We start from the raw sequence: 20752 nt of genomic DNA on the forward strand, positions 1-20752 counted from the left end.
GGAAGTGTCATTTGAAATGATGAATAAATGTAATTAAATCAGACTAACGGGAAATTTAGTTTTTTGTTGTTGTTTTGGGAAATGTAGTTGAAGAAATGCTGTCGCGGGTCTGACGTCATCACCCGGAGGTACAGCAGCTAGCAGCGGGTTCAGAGTGGAGCAGTTCAGAGGCTCCGGGCCAAGTTTAAAGCTCGGTTTGACCCACATTTAGCCCGCTTCTAAACCGGAATTCAGAGGAGGAGGGTCGAGCTGAGCCGAGTTTAAACCAGTCAGGCGCGTTTTAGAGAAGAGTTCGTGTTTAACTCGCCAGCCGGGCGGAAAGTGTCCAAAGTCCGTGTCCATCCATGTAGGCCACCGGGAGCTCCCTCCGGTCTCACCTGGATCAGGTTTGCGAGGCTCTGAGCGGCGAGGGTTCGTGGACGTGGATGGCGGCGCAGAGGGGCGGAGACGACCCGGTCTCGGAGTACCTGCAGCAGAACCCGCATTTGGCGGGGTGGGTGGACTCTCTGAGGGGCTTCTGTGAGACCAGCAAGCAGTGGTCCGCGCGGAGGGAGTTCATCCTGCGGAACATGGAGGGGCAGGGGGTCCCCGCCGCGCAGCCCGGAGCCCACAGCCCCAGCCTGGACAGCCTGCTGTCCCTGTCCATGGTCTGGGCCAACCACGTCTTTCTGGGCTGCAGGTGCGACTCTCAAACGAACTTTGGCCAGGGCTGTCCCTGTCACCGGGGTCAGCAGTGACCCGTCGCCGGGGTCAGCGGTGACCCGCCAGGGGAAGCTGCAAGAAGTGGTCTGTTAACGTACCAACACTCTGACGAATGGAGTGGGTTCACATCGAGTAGATGAGCAGTGCTTAGATGATCTTTGGTGCTCAGAGTTTAGTTTGAGCTGCAGGAGTCAGTGTTGTCATGGAAACAGAGGTGGTACTCCATCATTTCATATTAACCCTTGTGCTATCTTAGATGACCCCCCCCCCCCCCCCCCCCCAACATTGACGTGTTCTCCCTACCATGACAAAGGTGGATAAAGGTGGAAAGATTTCATGTAATCCATGGACACCAGTGAAGATCACAAATCATTGAAGAAAAAAGGTTCAGAACACTGTCTAGTGGGTCTAGATGACCCAACTCCCAACGTTAAAGTGCCTAGGAGAGCACAAAGGTTAAACACGTGGCTAAGCGTTTGAGTGCCTTAAAAGAAACGAGTGTAACGTGTTTTCTCTTACATCTGTCAGGTGTTTTGATGCTGTTTCTGATTCCACATCTTTGTGTCAATCATCTGGAAGCTCTTTAAATGATGAGCAGAGACTGCATCACCTGAAAACTGTGTTTTGTTTCAGTTATCCTCCCAGTGTCATGGACAAGATCAAGGAGATGGGGGAGGGCATTGCCGTCCAGGACGCTCCCACCCACAAGACCACAAAAGCCAAAGGAAAGCGGAGCGCTGGAACAGGTGAGGTTCAGGTTTTTGTTGAGATGCATGACTCTGCAGAAACGATTCAGAGAAGAAAACAAAAGATGAACTTCTCAATCAGTGATGCTGTCAAGAAGAAAGGGGGGGCTCTGTTCTATGGGGGGGGGGGGGGGGGGTAGGATGCTCTGCATTTACCTTTTTGCTCTCAAATGTTTACCTGTCTCCTCATGTTCTCACCTGTCTCCTCATGTTCTCACTTGTCTCCTTGCATGCTCACTTGTCTCCTCGCATCCTCACCTGTCTCCTCGCGTCCTCACCTGTCTCCTCATGTTCTCACCTGTCTCCTCGCATCCTCACCTGTCTCCTCGCGTCCTCACCTGTCTCCTCATGTGCTCACCTGTCTCCTCATGTGCTCACCTGTCTCCTCGCATCCTCACCTGTCTCCTCGCATCCTCACCTGTCTCCTCGCGTCCTCACCTGTCTCCTCATGTGCTCACCTGTCTCCTCCCATCCTCGCCTGTCTCCTTCCATCCTCACCTGTCTCCTCATGTGCTCACCTGTCTCCTCATGTGCTCACCTGTCTCCTCCCATCCTCGCCTGTCTCCTTCCATGCTCACCTTTCTCCTCTGTTGGTTTCAGAAGGTGAGAGCGACAGCTACGTGAAAAGAAACAAAGGTGGGACCAATGATTTAGAAGCCCGGTCTTCTGGGAGGACGGCGGTTCGGCCTTCCAGCCAGAAGTCAGCCCCGCCCCCACAGGCCCCGGCAGAGCACCAGCCCTTCTTTAACCGCCTCTATAAGGCCGTGGCGTGGAAGCTGGTGTCGGCAGGTGGCTTTGGCCCCAACCTGGACCACTTTGAAGTCCTGCGCAGCTGCGTGGAGTCGTGCAAACAAACTCTGACGTGCGTATTTGTACCGCTGAAGGACATCACGGGCCTCCCCGCAGTGCGTGCCCAGAAGGAGGGTCACGTGTGCGAACTCCGCTGTCTGACGGTCTACATGGGCACCGGCTATGGCCGCGATGAGTCCGCCGCCCGGGCCATGGCCTCCAAAGAAGCCTTGAAAGTCTTTCAGGGGAGGAAAGTGACGGTGAAGATCTGCAGGCGGAGGTTCAGGGGCAGAGACGTGGACGACCTGATGCTCCTGGACGAGCAGCCACGAAGCCAGGGCTTCCCCCCCGCCCTCAGCTACCCGTTCCAGGAGGAGCAGCTGGAGGGGGGCTCTCCACAGAGGAGCACTGTGTGACTGCGGCCAGCCTCCAAATCCTCATTCCATAACTCCTTCCATATTCCAGACACCACACTGCCCCCCTGCCCCTTGAGGAACCCACACAGCAAAATGATTTTAAGAGTCTGAGTCTGGGAGACGGAAGGTGCTGCTTTTCTTTTTATCAATCTTTTATTTGCATCGCCATGAACAGATCAGCGAACAGCTGGAGGAGCAGCACCGCTGCCAGGATGAAGATTCTCTGCCCAAGCCTCATAGCAACAAAAACCTGCGTCCTTGTGGGATTTATTTTCACCTCAAGTCCTAATCTTAAAGGTTCAGTTTCCTGTAACAGACGAAACGCGTTTGTTTCTGCTGCAGACATGAAGGCTTTACAGATGCGAGTGAAGGTGTCCTGCTCTCCTGGCCCCTCCTCCCAAACGGTTCGGGTGTTCCCGTCAGCCTGTTCTTCAAAACGGACACGTCTGCTGCTGCGAGGAGCGGTAGAGTCTGTCCGCTCACGTTTTCTAGTTTTGGAGTGAAGAGCCTTTGAGGCCGCAGGAGCTGCAGCTCTCTGCTCTGGAGTTCCCTCTGCTGTTGTGTTTTCAGATGCTCATGACATCTTCTTGGCGATTCAAGTCACTTGGTGCTTTCCAAGTGTGCGCCGCTGAACTGTGAGTCATTACTGATGGTCACTCTAGTCAAAGCAGCAGTGACATTCATGCAGCCCCGCCCCCAGCTGAGCCTGACCTCCGCTCAAATAAACGGCACACCTGCAGCCTTTTCCAGCACAGCAGACCCGTCATGCGGCGTTTTCCTTCTTTAGTCACGACGCAGGCGGAGGTGAGAGCCAGCCCGCTCTTCCTGTTTCCATGCATCTGGATATTTGGGACACACACACACATACACCCACACACACACCCACACACACACCCACACACACACACACACACACACACCCACACACACACACACACACCCACACACACACAGCTGCAATCATAGTTTGTTAAAGAGCATTTCTGGAACACACCAGCAGGAGGCAGCATGTCTCGTTTATTCATCAGTGAAGAGTTTTATTGTTTGTGTTTCTGATGTTTTTGTCTCAAACATTAAGACCATAACAATCACAACCAAGGTCAACGTGTAACACACTGAGATTAAAATCTGATTTGCATTTAATTTAATCTGTTCACTCTGTCTGAGATCACCTTTGTTGTAATCTGATGCTTAATAAACCGAATTGATCACATTTAAAGGAGGAGTGTGTCTCTGTGTTTGGACTTTTGTTTGGTTCTTATAACAAATACAGTTTGAGGGTATGAAGGTCAAGGCGGGGGTCCAGGACATTGTCCAAGAGTAATCAGGAGCACTGTTCCAGAATCTGTTGACAGAGGTGGACATGAGGACAATGTTGGGATTAAACAGGACTGGACCGAGCACAGAGCCCTGCGGTGCACCGTGACTGATTCATAATTTCTATCAACAAACCAGATAAATACGACATAAAGTCGTTCCTGTTCTCCTGGGGTCTGTTTCAGAAAGGAGGTTCAACCAACTCTGAGGTTAAACTTGAACTCTGAGTTGGTCAATCGAGAGATTCACAACTCTGAGTTTTCTGTTTCAGAGAAGCTGATCGGAGTTATGTTAATCAACTCTGAGTGGACTGATTTGGAGTTAAGCGTGCGCACCGCGACTACAAGAAGCCATTATCAATGGAGCGCAGATATCACGAGTCGCCATGGCAACCGTGGAAAAAAAGAGGTCTGCGTATTTTTCGCCAGCTGAACTTGACGTGCTGCTGCAGAGTTACAGTGAATATGAGCACATATTCCAGAAGAAAAGCAACACCGCTGCATCTGCAAAACAGAGACAGTTAGCGTGGGAAAACATAGCTGCTCAAGTTAATGCCTAAGTTTGCATTTAAATCATTGTCATAAAATATTGACTGTAATAACTTTTTAAATAGCGTAAGGACTGAAATAAAAATGGCGATATTTAGGTTTACTTTTGAAGTGTTATTCCTGGTGTAAATGCATGAAATGCTGCATAGTGTACAGAACCAATCTGGGGGAAAATGCATTTAACGTCGGTAATGTTTAGAGGACTTTTTTGTTAACCTTCCCCTCTTGCAAACGTTGGTCAGTTTAATATTAATCCATGCAATTGTGTTTTTAAAAGTGAGCTTTTGTCTACCCTTGTATTGATCAAGTGGTATAGGTTTATATGGGATTAAGAAAGTAAGCAGTACTAGCAAATTGTGTTTCCAAAAAGTAATTGTTACATCAATCTAATTCAATGTCCCTGATTTTATTTTCATGTAGATTCAATCCTGCAGGAATTAAAAGAACATGGCAGCAGCTAAAAATGAAGTATAAAAACATAATTCAATCAGGTCAAATGTGAGCATGTCATGGATGTAGGCTTTGTTGACAATATTTGACATATGAAACATCTACATAGCAATACATATCTAATGTTGTTTTCATTGTTTATATGTAATTGACTGCAATGAAAAACGGTAACGCTCAAACAAAAACGTATGGGGAAATGAAAAAACATCGAGTCTAGGTCTCAAAATCCTCGTACGAGGTAAACATAATTCTCTATGAATTAATGCAGCCTCCTCGTCTATTGGGTCCTCCAAAAAAGGACAAGCCATTCTTGTCACTTGTGTCTGTGTGACGGAAATGTGGGCAATGAAGGTTAAAGCGAAAAATACCGCTTCGTCTTTAAAAAGGGGAGGGGACCGGCAGAAACCTTGAGTTTAGAGGATAGAACCTGCTCCCAAACAGGTTAGGTTCACAGCGTAAGTAACCATGGACACTGACTCCGAGTATAAGTTACCTCTCTTTCAGAAACGGGTTTGACTTACTCTGCTTTCTCTGGTTTAACAAACCTCCCATTCTGAAACGGAAAACCCAGGGTTTCCCTGATTTCAGGGTTAACGCACTCAGAGTTTACACTTAACCTCCTTTCTGAAACAGGCCCCTGGTGGCTGCAGACGCTGGACTCCAGTCTGTTGGTGTTCTTTTGGACCTCAGTGCTGCACTTGACATCACTGATCAGGACATTTTGTTGCAGGAACGGGAACATGTCACCCGGGGCCCGTGCAGCATTTCATGCAATTACACCAGGAATAACACTTCAAAAGTACAACTAAATATCGCCATTTTTATATTTCACACCTTACGCTATTTAAAAAGTTATTACAGCCAATATTTTATAACAATGATTTAAATGCAAACTTAGGCATTAACTTGAGCAGCTATGTTTTCCACGCTAACTGTCTCTGTTTTGCAGATGCAGCGGTGTTGCTTTTCTTCTGGAATATGTGCTCATATTCACTGTAACTCTGCAGCAGCACGTCAAGTTCAGCTGGCGAAAAATACGCAGACCTCTTTTTTTCACGGTTGCCATGGCGACTCGAAAACTCAGAGTTGTTAATCTCTCGATTGACCAACTCAGAGTTCAAGTTTAACCTCAGAGTTGGTTGAACCTCCTTTCTGAAACAGACCCCAGGAGGTCATTGTAACCTTCAGCTGAGCTCTATCAATGATGGACTCTAAACTCTGAAGCTCCTCAGAGGTCAGTTCTGTTTAAATGCTCTAAGGGTTAATCTGCAACACTTTTCTGAAAAACTTTAGAAATAAGGGAAAGAATAGAAGCAGACCTTTAAAACTCAATAATTGGCAGACTGTAAGGGTTTAACGACGGTGTGATGGTTCCATAAACATGAGACATTGTTTTAATATAGTTTACTGTCATCAGTAATATAATGGTCAACTGGGTTTGAAAAGGTTTGGTTTGAGTGACATGGATGAAGGGGACTGGATTCGATGCAGCCAGATGATGATTGAAGTCTGGATAAAACAGGGTTGGATCTTCCAGGATGACGATGATCCCAAACACATCGCTTGGGAGACAAATGAGTGACTCCATAGAATGCATTTCAAAGTTCTTGAGGGTTCTGGCCAGCCTCTGGACCTCAATCCAATAGAGAATCTGTGAAGGGGTTTAAAGTCTGTTTTCCAGGATCTAACTCAAAATATCACTGCTCTGAACAAGATCTGCAAGGAAGAATGGACCAAAATAGCAGCTACATGTTTGAAAATCTGCTGAAGACCTACAGGAAATCTTTGACCTCTGACAATGAAACAAGGTGAACTTTTGTTATTGACCCAATACTTATTATCTGCACCATTATACAAATGAATCCTGAAGTCTCCTTTTGTATCAGTGACTGTTTCAGTGGGCATGAAGGCCTGTCCTTCCGTGATACGTGAAGTGTACTGGGAGGGTAGGGCTCTTTGATAGCTGCTGTAGGTCGTCCTCATTATTGGGTCAGGTGTCTCTTTTTTCTCTTGAAAACAATTTATTTTCTGTCAGGTTTTATTGGGTCGGATGAGTTTGCTGGCCAATCAAGTACATCAACACTGTGGGTACCAAACCGGTTTTTGGCTCCTTTGCCTGATTACCTTTAAAGCAAAAACCTCAAAGTAACATTCAGTTAAAGTCTTTTGAAGCTCTAATTGTTGAATCTCTATTGCCAATTTACTGAAGGCCTTTTGCCTGGCCAGCATCATTCCCGCCGCACCGCGGGAGGGCTATTCTTCTGGGTGGGCTGGAGCTTGCACTCTTCGTGCTCCTGTGTCCCCCTGCTCTCTGGCGTCTAGGGCCCTTGCAGTGGTTCTGCTGGCCCTAGTAGGGCTGGGTGACGTGATTGCCTGGCAGGCGGATTTCCTCTATCTGCTATTCCACATGGATGTCAGGGGCGGTGGCCACCGCTGCTGCTTTCGGCGGGGGTCTTGGTATGGGGGTGACTGGGCACTCTCACTCTTTTTACATTCCATCCTCCACCACAGTAGAACCGAACAGCAGCAGGAAAAAAGAGTTTGAGGAATACAGTTTACCTGGTTGTTGAATTACAGCAGTAGTTGCCACCAGAGAACCGCAACTTTGATTCAGAAACTACACCCTCTTTATCAGGGGGAGTTCTTCGCCTGACTACCAGTATCTCACTGGGAGCAAAAAAAAAAAAGAACAACGCGGGTTTACTCTGGCAGGTTGGTTTCTCTCCTTTTTAATTCCTCTGGCTTTCCATACGCTACTCAATGAAATCAAGCCTCATCTGCTTCACCTGTCAGCCACATTTAAACCTCTGTTTTCTCTGCCTGTGTTCCCATTCACACTACTGTTTGGATTCATGTGTCTGACCCTTTCTGGACCAGGTTTGTGAGATTCTGCCTCTGACCTGGCTTTTGAACTCTGTTTTTGGATCAGGATTTTTAGATGGAAGATTACACACAAACTCACACACACACATATATGTCAAAGTAGTAAAGAACATAAATATTTAAAATATCAAATAAATTCATAAATTTCAACTAAGGTGCCCGTTTTCTGGTAAATCTTTTTTCTTCACACATCATAGTAGTAGGTTTAGGGGCTGTCATCTGGACTTAGTTTTGAAAGTTAGAAGACGTTTCATTTCTTATCCAAGAGGCTTTGTCAATTTTGAATTTGCTGGTAAAAGAGCTGGTATATATGCGCTCATGGGGGATGAGTCAGACCTGAAACTGAATGGTATTGTCAACTTAGCCTACATGGTTTCGGCTCCTTAAGAGTCCTTTGTCCTAAGCTGGGGGTTGGGGAGGCAGTGACTCCCTCCCCAAGCTGGTCATCTCTTTCAGCTGTTAACGACCCGGGTGGAACTGGTTCAATTTGTTTAGGTTTCAGAACTCTGCTGTAGATGGATGGAAGAATAAACCTGAGACCACCATTCTTATTAAGAGAAGGTTTATCCTTCTTGACAAAGATGGCTTCTTTCACTCCTCGCTCAAACCATCCTTTCTCTATGGCTAGAATTGAGACTTCACTGTCCTCGAACGAGTGGTTTGTGGCCTTCAGGTGGAGGTGGACTGCAGACTCCCGTCCACTTCAGTTGACTCTGCGATGTTGGTAAAGCCGCATGTATAGAGGTCGTTCTTCACACATTGTTTCTGAAGCACTGTGTGACAGTAAACTGGAATAAAAACAACCTAAATAAAATTAAGAGTGGACTTAGAGGCGAGTGCACACCAGCTTCCACCTGACACCCCCCCCCCCACACACACACACAGATCTCTTCAGCCCCCGCATTGCTCTGTCTCAGACCAGTTCATTTGTCTCTATTTGTGCCGTCGTCCATCACCTGCTCCATCTCCCTCCTGCTATCAACATCCTCCTGTCAAACTGTCACCAGAAACAAATAGCCGGCCTGGGGGGCGGTGCTGCTGGTTAGGACCGTAATGATGTCTGTGGTTGTCGACATGTGCGATCTCTGCTGGAATCAGAGGTGATTCTGAGGATCAATCACAAACCCCACTGGAGGAGGGAAGATAAGCAGTGCCTGTCAGAGCCACACCTCCAGCCTTGTGTTTCTTGTGTTAAAAAAATAACCACGAAAGTATTTACACCACTCGGAAAAAAGTAGGAATATAGTGAAAAACTCAGTGGATGTCATAAACACAGTTTTTGTTTCACTTCAGTGACCTGTAGGACTGCGTGTAGCACTTTTGGAGGAGTGGAACGACTCACAACAACATCATGAGGATAGTGAGGAGCATCACGCCACGTTCACAGCAGGCCCTCAAACGCACCTTCAATCAGAATACAGACATTTTTAGGTCTGTCTGCAAGCTGTACGTACTAAATCCATGGCCATTGAATGCATCCTGAAAATTACATTTAACCCTTGTGCTATCTTAGATGACCCCACCCTTACATTGACGTGTTCTCCCTACCATGACAAAGGTGGATAGATAGATAGATAGATAGATAGATAGATAGATAGATAGATAGATAGATAGATAGATAGATAGATAGATAGATAGATAGATAGATAGATAGATAGATAGATAGATAGATAGATAGATAGATAGATAGATAGATAGATAGATAGATAGATAGATAGATAGATAGATAGATAGATAGATAGATAGATAGATAGATGACTTTATTAATCCCACAATGGGGAAATTTCATTTCTGTGGCAGCAACACGACATTCAGAAATAATCTATATAATATAACATCAATAAAGGACATCACAAATGACATTTATATTAGATCATTAAAAATATTACTAAAATGATTATGAAAAATTATTATCAAAAATGAGATTCTTATTAAATAAATAAATAAATATTAAATATTAAATAAATACAGCTGCAAAAGTGTAAAAGACATGCGGTCTGCAATACATGTAAACTGTAAAAAAACATTACAAATTTTTTCAAAATACAGAAATAACTAATGAAGTTCACACCAAAAACAAAAACAAACAACTGTTCAGGAACAAAAAACAATTTAAAAAACAATTTAAAATTGAAAAACAACAACTACAACAAAAGTAAATGAATCAATGACTAAACAGAAAAACACCCCTGGGACCGTGGAGTTTCACTTTGACATGGTGTTGTACAGTCTGATGGCTGTGGGGAGGAATGACCTGCGGTAGCGCTCCTTCTTACACTGAGGGTGCAACAGTCTTGTGCTGAAGGAGCTGGTCAGCGCCTCTACAGTTTTGTGCAGGGGGTGGGAGGGGTTATCCATGATGGATGTCAGCTTAGCTAACATCCTCCTGTCCGCCACCTCCTCGATGGACTCAAGTGTGCAGCCCAGGACAGAGCCGGCCTTCCTAACCAGTTTGTTAAGCCTCTTCAAGTCTCTGCCTGCACTGCCCCCCGCCCAGCACACAACTCCATAAAGGAGCACTGAGGCCACCACAGTGTCGTAAAAGGTCCTCAGCAGCTGTCTGCACACGCCAAAGGACCTCAGTCTCCTCAGCAGGTGAAGGCGACTCTGGCCCCTCCTGTACAGAGCATCCATGTTGTTGGAGCAGTCCAGTCTGTTGTTCAGGTGAACACCCAGATATTTAAATGTGTCCACGACCTCAATGTCTGAACCCTGGATGTTCACCGGTGACTGTGATGGTGAGGACCTCTTGAAGTCCAGGATCAGCTCCTTTGTCTTGCTGGTGTTAAGCAGCAGGTGGTTAACTTCACACCAGCTAACAAAGTCGGAGATGACCCCCCTGTACTCCTGCTCATCCCCCCTTGATACACAGCCCACAATGGCACTGTCATCTGAGAACTTCTGCAGATGACAGTGGTGGGAGTTGTAGGTGAAAGGTGAAAGGAGTTGTAGGTGAAAGGTGGAGAGGATTCAAATCAGATCACAAATCATTGAAGAAAAAAGGTTCAGTGCACTGTCTTGTGGGGTCTAGATGACCCAACTCCCAATGTTAAAGTGCCTAGGATAGCACAAGGGTTACATTAGATACGCTAATTCTTCTTTAACAGTCCTGGTATATTGTATGTCCGTCCTGGGGGAGGATCCTTCCTTCATGTGGACATCCCTGAGGATTGTGGAGGAGACGTAGCACTACTGAAGGCCCAGTTGTGAAATGCATGGTCCAGCACTGCATTTGAGGAAAATAAAAAAATGAAAAATAAATAAAACAATACACAAAATAACACAAAAAAAGCATTACAAATACTTTGTTTCCACTTGTCTAGAAAAGAGTCTCTTTGAATCCAAGGTATTGCATCTGCAGCTCTTAATCGCTGCAAACCTCGTGAGCAAAAGACGTGTTGACATTTTCTGGTTTGGTCAAATCCTTCACACACATAAACCTGATTAGTTGACCTTACTTCAAAAAAGCAAGCAAATCGAGAGCACTTAAAATAATGAGTAGTTTGAACTCTGGTATTGTGACTTCTGGTAGCTAATGCTTATGACGTAAAATACACTCATACCCAAATTATTGTGACCAAGACAAACCAGTACAAAGGACTTTGAAATGGGCCTAATGTTCACTATTTTTCAAGTGACTATTTCTCAGAAATACGAGCTCAGAATGTTAACTTTCTTTTTTATTCTGCCATTCCAAAGAGCCTAATTTTTGCAAGTTTGGTTAAGAAAACCAAGATTCCATAACCAGGTTTTTCTAGTTTCTTTTCCTGTAACAGCAGTCAAATGTACCCATAAAACCATGCAAGCTGAACTAAAACTCCTTTTCACCTTGCTCACCCACCTGAATTTACCATGTTGTGAAGGTCTACTTTGTAAGAAATATATCTAAAACACAAAATACTGACCAGCTCACTGTAACTGTTCAATAGATGTAATGCATTACAACTGAAGTAAAAACATGCAACAATCACATCAAAGTTAAAACATGCTATTAGAAAAAAGGAAGACAACAGTATCAGCATATTTACCTAGTCAGGAATATGACCTAAATGTAAAAGAAACATTTTTCTTTTTGAAGTGCCATCATTATTATCTCTGTCATACACATAAATCAACCATCAATCACTGACATCAATGATCTAATCCCTCTTTTCCATTTGTGGACAGTAGGAAACACAAATAGTGTGAACAGTATTCAAAAAGTTCCCTATAAGAGCTTGTTTGCCAAAACACTTCGAACAACATAAAAATCATTAAAATAGCAAAAAATGTCTGGCAGAAGTGTTTTAATGAATGAAAGATACCAGCTATCCTTCTGTTTCTCAATAACTTCATGAACTCAGAATCTGTAGTTTTGGGGGTAGTTTGTTCGCTCTCTACCTCGAATACACAAAGACTATGAAAACACCATGAATTTCATACAGCTTGAATAGGTGTTGTAGAAATTACTCCCATCATCACCTAAATGTATTGGGAGACCTCTGAAAACGAGGGTGCGTAGTGCTGTCACATCTGGCTTCTAGTGGGAAAAAAACAACTGAATAAGTTCAGTATTAATTTACGAGAAAAAAGGCAGACAAAAGTGTTTGTACAAATCAGTTTTACTAACGCTGTCCAGAGAAATGGTCTTTATATGTACTGCACAGTTTACATTTCCATAGGGCCCATTGTTTTAACGTTGGTTTCCATTTCCTAAAATACTCTTATTATCTTACTCATACTTTTTTTTTCTAACTTGTTCTGTCAAATAGCTGAGCAAGCAGATCAGAGCTAAGGGCCTCTTGCTTTGGACAGATTTTACTGTTATAATAGGAGTTTATGGATCTTCAGACAAACAGAGTATATATTTGTATAAACCCCTTTTGTGTTTGAGGCTAAGTTTTATTTATGATAATTATATTTGGATGCATTCCTTGTTGGACCGGACAGAAAAAGAAAGGAGAGAGAGAGATAGAGTGGGATGTTAGAGATGGGGGTGGGGGGGGGGGGTGATAACACAGAGTCATAACATAAAAGTGTTTTAAGTAAATTGCACGACTTAGTTCCACATGCACACACCAACAAATAGTTTGCACACAGCTATGTACAGGTTTGAAATACAGTATAAATGAATGATGGAAGATTTATCTCACAGACTTGGCCTCACAGACCATTACACATAAGATTTGCATTACCAATATTCTTGAAGAACGGTGTAAAAACAATACCCATGCCCATTTTTGTGCAAAAGTGAATAAACAGGTGGGTTGAACGAATTTGTGATTCTTATGGTGTATCTTGATCACATTGAACACTTCAGCAAAGGCAGGAGGCCCGGCACCCCACACCCCAGAGCTGGGGGCAGGCAGCGCAGCAAGCCAATCGATCCAGGCATCCAAGAGCCCCCCCATCAGACAAAAACCCGGGAACAACCACCCTCCCGCGCACCTAACCCCCACCACAGAAACGGAGCTGGAGCGAAAGACCTGGCAGCCAAGGAGTAGGAGGAACAGAGAGCGTGCAAAGTCGGAGCCCCCGCCAGGGCGGGGACCCGTCATAGCCCAAGGCGGTCTGGGCCTATACCCAATGCCCCAACTGCTCAAGACCTATGCCAGCGGCCAGATGAGAGGCACGCCACTGCCCGAGAGTCCTGAGCACCCACCCACCCCCACCCCCAGAGGTAGTCTGGGACAGCCCATGGCTAGCTCGCACACCTGCCCGCCAGCCCTACCGGTGACACACCAGGGGAAGCAGCAGAAACCGACCGCCCAACTGGGAAGGCTGACACAGGCAGCAAAGGCTACAGACAGGGCCAGGGGACGGCCTAGATGCTGTGAGGAACAATGGAAAAATTGCACACCAGATGTTTAAAAAATGGCTTAATCCAGTGAAGCTGTGACAGAAGCTAGTGGCCACATTGTGGCTTTGAAAATGGGCCGGCGTAGCAAGCCCTTAAGTGATGGGGAGTTTGTAGAAAGAATGTATGCTGAAAGTAGCTGACATTGTTTTTCCAAAGCAAAAGAAAGTCTGTCAAATGACACAATTCCTAGACGAGTAGAAGATCTGGACAAAAACCTCCGACAGCAACTGGGAAAACATCTGGAACTCTAACTGTACAAATGACACTTGGTCATCAAAGTTATTAAAAACAACTTTTTCTGTATATCCATTTTTTTTTTACCAAAATTGGCCCCCAGTCTAATGTGGAGTTCCTAATTTGGCAAAAAACATTGAGAAACCCTGCTCTAGATGAAATGCTCAGTTCCTAGTCTGACTTCAAAGATCAAGGGATGAGATCCAGTATACAAGGGGCTGAAATGCGAGTCAAGTTCTCCTGTGCTCCCATACCTCCAGCAGCTGATGGCAATCAGGTCTTTGCCACACCCCCAAACCTCCTCATCAGCCCCATAACCCCTACCTGTTCTGAACTGCATACAATGTCTACTCGACTCCGCTCCCCTGTCAGTTTGATGAAGCCTGTGCCCATGTTCAAGCCCAGCTCTCCCATCTGTTGTTCCCTCTCTGTTGTTAACCTTATTTCTGTTTTTGGACCTTGAGCTGCCTGTGGATTTAGCAAGTTTTCTGACCTTTTGTTTACAGATCTGGATATCCTTTTGGATTGTTTGCTGGACATACTTCACCGCTAACCTGATCACCACTGTTCCACGTCCTTTACTGAACATTCCTCTTGAGAAATTCAGAGGCGTACATCTTTGATATCTCCAGCACTTCAACTCTGTCCTGCTCTTGAATCGCTGCCTTTTTGGGTTTGCTGTCCTAAATCATTACCATGAGTTTCCTTTGCAGTGTGGCTGGGCAGCCCCTTGAAGATATGGTGAGAAGCTTGGTCACCCAGGAGCGAGAAAGAGTGGAACCATTGCTTCTCCAAATTGAGAGAATTTAGATGGGGTGGCAGAGGCATGGTGGATCTTCGATATGGCCACCTGGGAGCGCCCCTGGGGAAGACCATAAATGCATAGGAGAATGCCTTTGGGTTTCCCTACCAGAACTGAAAGACGTAGAGATGGAGGTCTGGACATGTGGACCGCTGGCCCTAGAACCATGGGCTGGATAAGCTAGAGAAGATGGATGGCTGCATGGATGCATGGATGGATGCATGTATGGATGCATGGATGGACGATGGATGGATGGATGCATGGATGCATGGATGGATGCATGGATGGATGGATGCATAGATGGATGCATGGATGCATGGATGAATGGATGGATGCATGGATGGATCCATGGATGGATGGATGGATGGATGCATGGATGGATGTATGGATATATGGATGGATGGATCCATGGATGAATGGATGGATGCATGGATGGATGGATGCATGGATGGACGATGGATGGATGGATGCATGGATGGATGGATCCATGGATGAATGGATGCATGGATGAATGGATCCATGGATGGATGGATGGATGGATGCATGGATGGACGATGGATGCATGGATGCATGGATGGATGGATGGATGCATGGATGCATGGATGGATGGATGGATGCATAGATGGATGCATGGATGGATGGATGCATAGATGGATGCATGGATGGATGGATGGATGCATGGATGGATGCATGGATGGATGCATGGATGGATGGATGGATGGATGGATGCATGGATGGATGGAATGATGGATGCATGGATGGATGGATGGATGCATGCATGGATGGATGGATGGATGCATGGATGGATGCATGGATGCATGGATGAATGGATGGATGCATGGATGCATGGATGGATGGATGGATGGATGGATGGATGGATGGATGCATGGATGGATGGATGGATGCATGGATGAATGGATGAATGGATGGATGCATAGATGGATGCATGGATGGATGGATGCATAGATGGATGCATGGATGGATGGATGGATGCATGGATGGATGCATGGATGGATGCATGGATGGATGGATGGATGGATGGATGCATGGATGGATGGAATGATGGATGCATGGATGGATGGATGGATGCATGCATGGATGGATGGATGGATGCATGGATGGATGCATGGATGCATGGATGAATGGATGGATGCATGGATGCATGGATGGATGGATGGATGGATGGATGGATGGATGCATGGATGGATGGATGGATGCATGGATGAATGGATGAATGGATGGATGCATGGATGGATGCATGGATGCATGGATGCATGGATGGATGCATGGATGCATGGATGGATGGATGGATGGATGGATGCATGGATGGATGCATGGATGGATGGATGGTTGTCTTTTCCATTTGCCCTGTTTTGGTTTTCGACACCTTTACTTTGTGTCCTTTTGCTTCACTGTGACCCCATCCAGCCTCTGTTTGATAGTGATGGGTGCACTTGTCCATGTGTGTGCATGCGTGTGCATGTGTGTACGTGTGTGCTTGTGCAGGGGGGGCGGGTACTTTGTTTTTTGCATTATTACATCATACCCCTGCCAGACTTGTTTCCATCATTAACATCCTTCTCAGCATTATCTGCCCTTCTGTTTCTTTACCATCAACATTCTGACCTTTAAAAAACGGGAAAAGAATCTGAACACGTCACGACCCCGGGGGTGAAGACCTTGTTATTGACAGCCCCACCACCACACGAGGGGTAAATGCATCAGGACCAGACGGTGATACAGTGTGAAGATAGTTCTCTGCAAAAAATCTGTCAGTACCACCCCCTCAGACACCACACAGACACTTGCCTCTTGTTTCTTTCTGGTCCTTCTGGTTCAGGATCAGTTAAACTGAAGATCTGAACACCTGGGTGGGGGCAGGACCAACCCTTTTCACCAACAGGCTCATATGAGGACGGCCTGAGCAGGTCCTTCACAGATGCAGAGATGTTTGGGAGGAAGTGGGGGGGGGCAGCCAGCAGCTCCATCAGCTTCAAAAGTCACTGAACAGGAACGTTTGAGTCCACGAGGAAGAGGAGGTCACTGCACAAGCTTCCTCGGTGAGTCATTGAAGGAGGAGAGCTCCTTCAACAACACCCCCACCCCCCATGCACAGCTTCACTTGTGGGTCCTTCGTAGTGTGACTTTTGCTCTTGACTCACTGCACCACAGCGCTGTCTCCTGTGAAGGTTTTCTGGGGAGCTGGAGTCAGACGTTCGTCGTTCCTGCAGACAGGAATCATGTCTGCTCTGAACAAAGGGGAGGATTTTAAGAGCCTTCTTCTGTCTGTCGGGTCTACAAAGCTCTGAATACGAGAACCAAACACATCATAACCTCCGGACACCGCCAGAGCCCTCTGCAAACATGGTGAAGCTGCCTTTAGCTCCTCCTCCTTATCAGCATTATTAGCATTATTAGGGTTACAGACCGGGCCAGCAGGGCCGATGCCCAGGTGCCCTTAGTTGGCCGGTAACCCAAAACAGTACAGCCTATTAAAAATACGTTTAGTTCAGAGGGTCTCTGTTCTGTAGAATTCTCTGATGAAAACAGAAAAGGAGGAGGGGGGAGGGGGGTTTCTTTGGAGTTGGCCACCAAGGGCCCATGGGCCCAGGAGGTGTGGTGGACTTGGCAAACGGTAGCATGGGGCCCTCTGCAGCAGTTGTATTATTATTTTTTTAATCCTTCCATGTATAGGGTAAATAACTTCCTCACTGGTTCACGTTTAGACAATGACAAGAATCCAAATGTTTTGATAAGAATTTAAAAACTGAAATCATATTTAATGTTTAATGTTAAAGAAACGAATTGCTATGTGACACACATTAATATTGGAAAAACATTTTTAATGCACTTTCATCCCCTCACTTCCTAGAATGATGATTTCCTGAGTTTTTTCTTCTGTTCTTGTTTTTCATATTTTATGTCTTCCAGCACTTTTACCAGTTTAACAACAAACTTTCTTTGCCTTTTCTTCTTCTCTCAGCCCCTCAGATTATTCTGCTTCATTTCACCTCTTTTTAAAATTTGCTTTGAATCATTATTTAATCTCTGCCAGTGTTGCCAGATAGAGTCACGGTTTTCCAGCCTAAAAGTCGTCTAAAGACCACCAGACGCGCACCCAAGATATTAATCAGTGATTAGTAATGAATCATCCATTATTTAGTCATTCCTGATTTTTTTGGAAGTCCAGCTTGAACACGTGTTTAATGATATTACATCCACATGTTTGTAGTCAGAGAAAAACATGAAATAGATTCTTATTAACCACTGATATTCAAATAGAACAAAAAAAGTGAGGAAAAAAAAACAAATGTTTTAACACTACAGAAGTTCTAGTTTAATTTATTAGCCTAAAAAGGGGAAATTGTTCTTGTATTTTTACTTTTCATGAACTCAAGTGAGATAAAATAAAAGGAAATGTTTTTGTGGAATGTAATAAAGAGGAGTTGGATTTTTTAAATTAATAATTAGTGTCAAAATAAAGTTAAGTATTAAATAAAACATAAAGAACTAAATCAAATATCACCTGAGATATCAGGTGATCTGTCATGATTAAGAAAACTGAGACGGACCCAGACGCTGGAATCCGGAAGGATCACAGGAGAACGAGCAGGTAAGTGCAAAGAGATTTATTTTCCTTTATTTTCCTGGACGTGGATCAGATGACTGTGGAGATTGAATCTCGTGGAAGCGTGGTACGATGAGGCTCAGAATGCTCGGCTGTGGCGTGGCTGCAGGGTTTCAGCAGAAACCCTCCTTAAGAAGGGCTGGAGGTTGATGAGCTGAGGGTCCACAGCTGGTGGTGATCAGGATCAGAGCAGAGAGGGGAGGGGGAGGAGAGCTGCCAGAGGCACCATGACATGATCACACCTGTCACACTCATATGTTTTCATAAAACACAAATGATCTATTGTTTATATTAATGTCACAAAAGTTCAGATGTTATTAGTTATTCTGTCTTTTGAATTCATGACCTATCATATAGAAAAGGAGGACGTGGAATTAAAATGTCTATAAAGTAAAATATTAATAATAATATTTACATTATTAGCATTTGCTGAGTAAACTAAAGGAACAATCAATCTGACACTCAGGATTGCGTAATCTCCAATGTGAGCTTGCGCTGAAATCAAACAGGAAAACACAAAATAACAACTTTGAGGATAAAAATGATTTTAATGAAATGATTAACCAAAGGCCTACCAGGCAGGTATGAGGGTGCATTCCGTGGGCCCCAGCTTGCAGCACCTCCACCCTGGGCCCTCTGTAAGTGGTTTTGTGAAGGAGTGGGACTGCAAGTTGTCCTCATCCTTTGCAGGTGTTCTTGTAAGGCCTTCTCACACAAGGCGACCCTTAATGTACCTTAGTAGACTCGACAGTAGTGCCCCCCCTCCTCTTCATCGTGCACCATAAAAAAAAACAACCTAAAAATATTTGTTTTTAAAATGTGAGGTAAAAATGGCAATTGTTACGTTTTGGTCATTTCCCCTTCATTCAACGCAGTCCATAATCTGGCCACGCTGCATGAATAAAGTTAGTTTTTTCAACAGTTCTTCAGGTCGGATCTGAAGTTTAAAAAATAATGTAAAAACATTTGAAAAATAAATAGCCATTACTGTCTGATGGTTTTTTTTCTTTAAAGTAATACAAGTTCTCAGAGTGTCTGTGGTTCAGTGAAATGTTCCTGCAGGAGCTCTGGAACCAGCTGCTGCTGACGTCATCTGGTCAGAAATGAGGCAGATGTTCTGCTGATGTGAAGGAACGCACGGCCACGCCGCTGCTTTACAAAACAACAGGACCGGATCCGCTTTTATTGGCACAAGTCAGACACAGAACATTTAACAGGAAGGAAGCAGCTGACGTTTACAGAGAGGTGAGGATGAGAAGGATGAAGAGTCCCTGAACAGAGTTTTCCTCAGATGAAAGAATGGAGCACAGAAAGCAGAGGCAGCTCCTCTTCCTCCTCTGTCCTGCTCTTCCTCGCGTCTTTCTTAGAAAGATGTGGACTAATAAATAAACCTGTGGGCATGCCGGAGCCGCTGGATCCGCACAGGCTCATAAGCACTTCAGCAGAAAGAAGTTGCAGAAAGCTCCGCGCGGACAGTCGCACATCTTCCCGATGCGCGCGCCCTTCCTCACGGCGCACTGCTCCCCCACGTCGCACTAAAAAAAGCGAGAGCGGCAGGTCAGTGGGACTGCACGCATCAACGTCATCTGCACACCTGCGCGCGTTCGTTTGTGCGCTTTACCATCGGAACTTGGCCAAACTTCTTTTCCCACGACGGCAGCCGTTTGGCCTGCAGCTTCTCCAGGACTTCTTGGAGAGCTCCGAGCTGCAGGAGCACAAGAGGCAACACACACAGTTTCCGTTAGGACCCACTGCTGAGGTCTTTGTGAGAGGAAAAAAACACAGACGCGACCAAAACACGCAGTCTGGGGGGGAGGGGGTGCAGAACTTCAGAGGAACATTTGCAGGAGAAAAGAAAGTTTCTGTTTCTGCGCGTTAGAGGCGCGCATCCAAAACTCACCAGCTGCTTCTCACTGGTCAGGTTGGGACCTTTGGGGTAGAAGTCCCGCAGGGCTCTGGGGCTCAGCTCCTCCTCGGACTCCTCGTCCAGCAGCTGCGCCGCCGCGGCGGAGAGCAGCAGCAGCGCGCAGAGGAGCGCCCCGCTGGGCAGCTTGGAGCTCTGCATGGTCCCGGTGCGCAGCAGCATCTGTGGCGCTTCTCTGCTCAAATAGCTGCTCCTCGGCACCAAACATCCTTTTATCTAAGGGGGCAGGGGGGGGGGTCTACTGCCCCACCCCAACATTGGATTTTTTTTGTTCTTCCTTTTTCTGTCATGCGTAACAGCTGCTGCCTTGGGTGAGTCATGCCGCAAAAGTTGCTGGGCAAAATATGCCTCAAAGAAGTCAACAATAACTGCAGCTCTCTTTGTGTGCGTGCGTGCGTGTGTGTGTGCGTGTGTGTGTCCATCCAGCCATCCACCAAAACACTTGGATAATTTCTGCAACCCAAATCTCGGGTT

General features: G+C 45.6%; 2 protein-coding genes across 3 annotated transcripts; one reads left to right on the forward strand and one right to left on the reverse strand.

The window, feature by feature from the left end:
* The first annotated feature begins 89 nt into the window (after window positions 1-89).
* Window positions 90-3872, forward strand: cdkn2aip (CDKN2A interacting protein). Of its 2 annotated transcripts, none has more exons than XM_004066797.5 (3): window positions 90-679; window positions 1336-1448; window positions 2049-3872. In XM_004066797.5, exons 1-3 carry the CDS (start codon window positions 426-428, stop codon window positions 2651-2653), a joined length of 972 nt encoding a protein of 323 aa, XP_004066845.1. In that variant the 5' UTR covers window positions 90-425; the 3' UTR covers window positions 2654-3872. The 2 variants fall into 2 exon arrangements, with proteins under 2 accessions (XP_004066845.1, XP_023807637.1); XM_023951869.2 differs by having other exon boundaries at window positions 113-679; window positions 2052-3872.
* A 15635-nt stretch (window positions 3873-19507) lies between these two features.
* On the reverse strand, window positions 19508-20464 carry LOC100533497 (cocaine- and amphetamine-regulated transcript ch3). Its single transcript, NM_001204779.1, is given in 3 exon segments — window positions 19508-19889; window positions 19976-20059; window positions 20255-20464. Coding segments are annotated over 3 exon segments (378 nt in total). The 5' UTR covers window positions 20441-20464; the 3' UTR covers window positions 19508-19781.
* Window positions 20465-20752: the final 288 nt, after the last annotated feature.

This window comes from Oryzias latipes, chromosome 3 (genome assembly GCF_053564925.1).
Source record: "Oryzias latipes strain Hd-rR chromosome 3, Olatipes_Hd-rR_3.1".
Taxonomy (NCBI): domain Eukaryota; kingdom Metazoa; phylum Chordata; class Actinopteri; order Beloniformes; family Adrianichthyidae; genus Oryzias; species Oryzias latipes.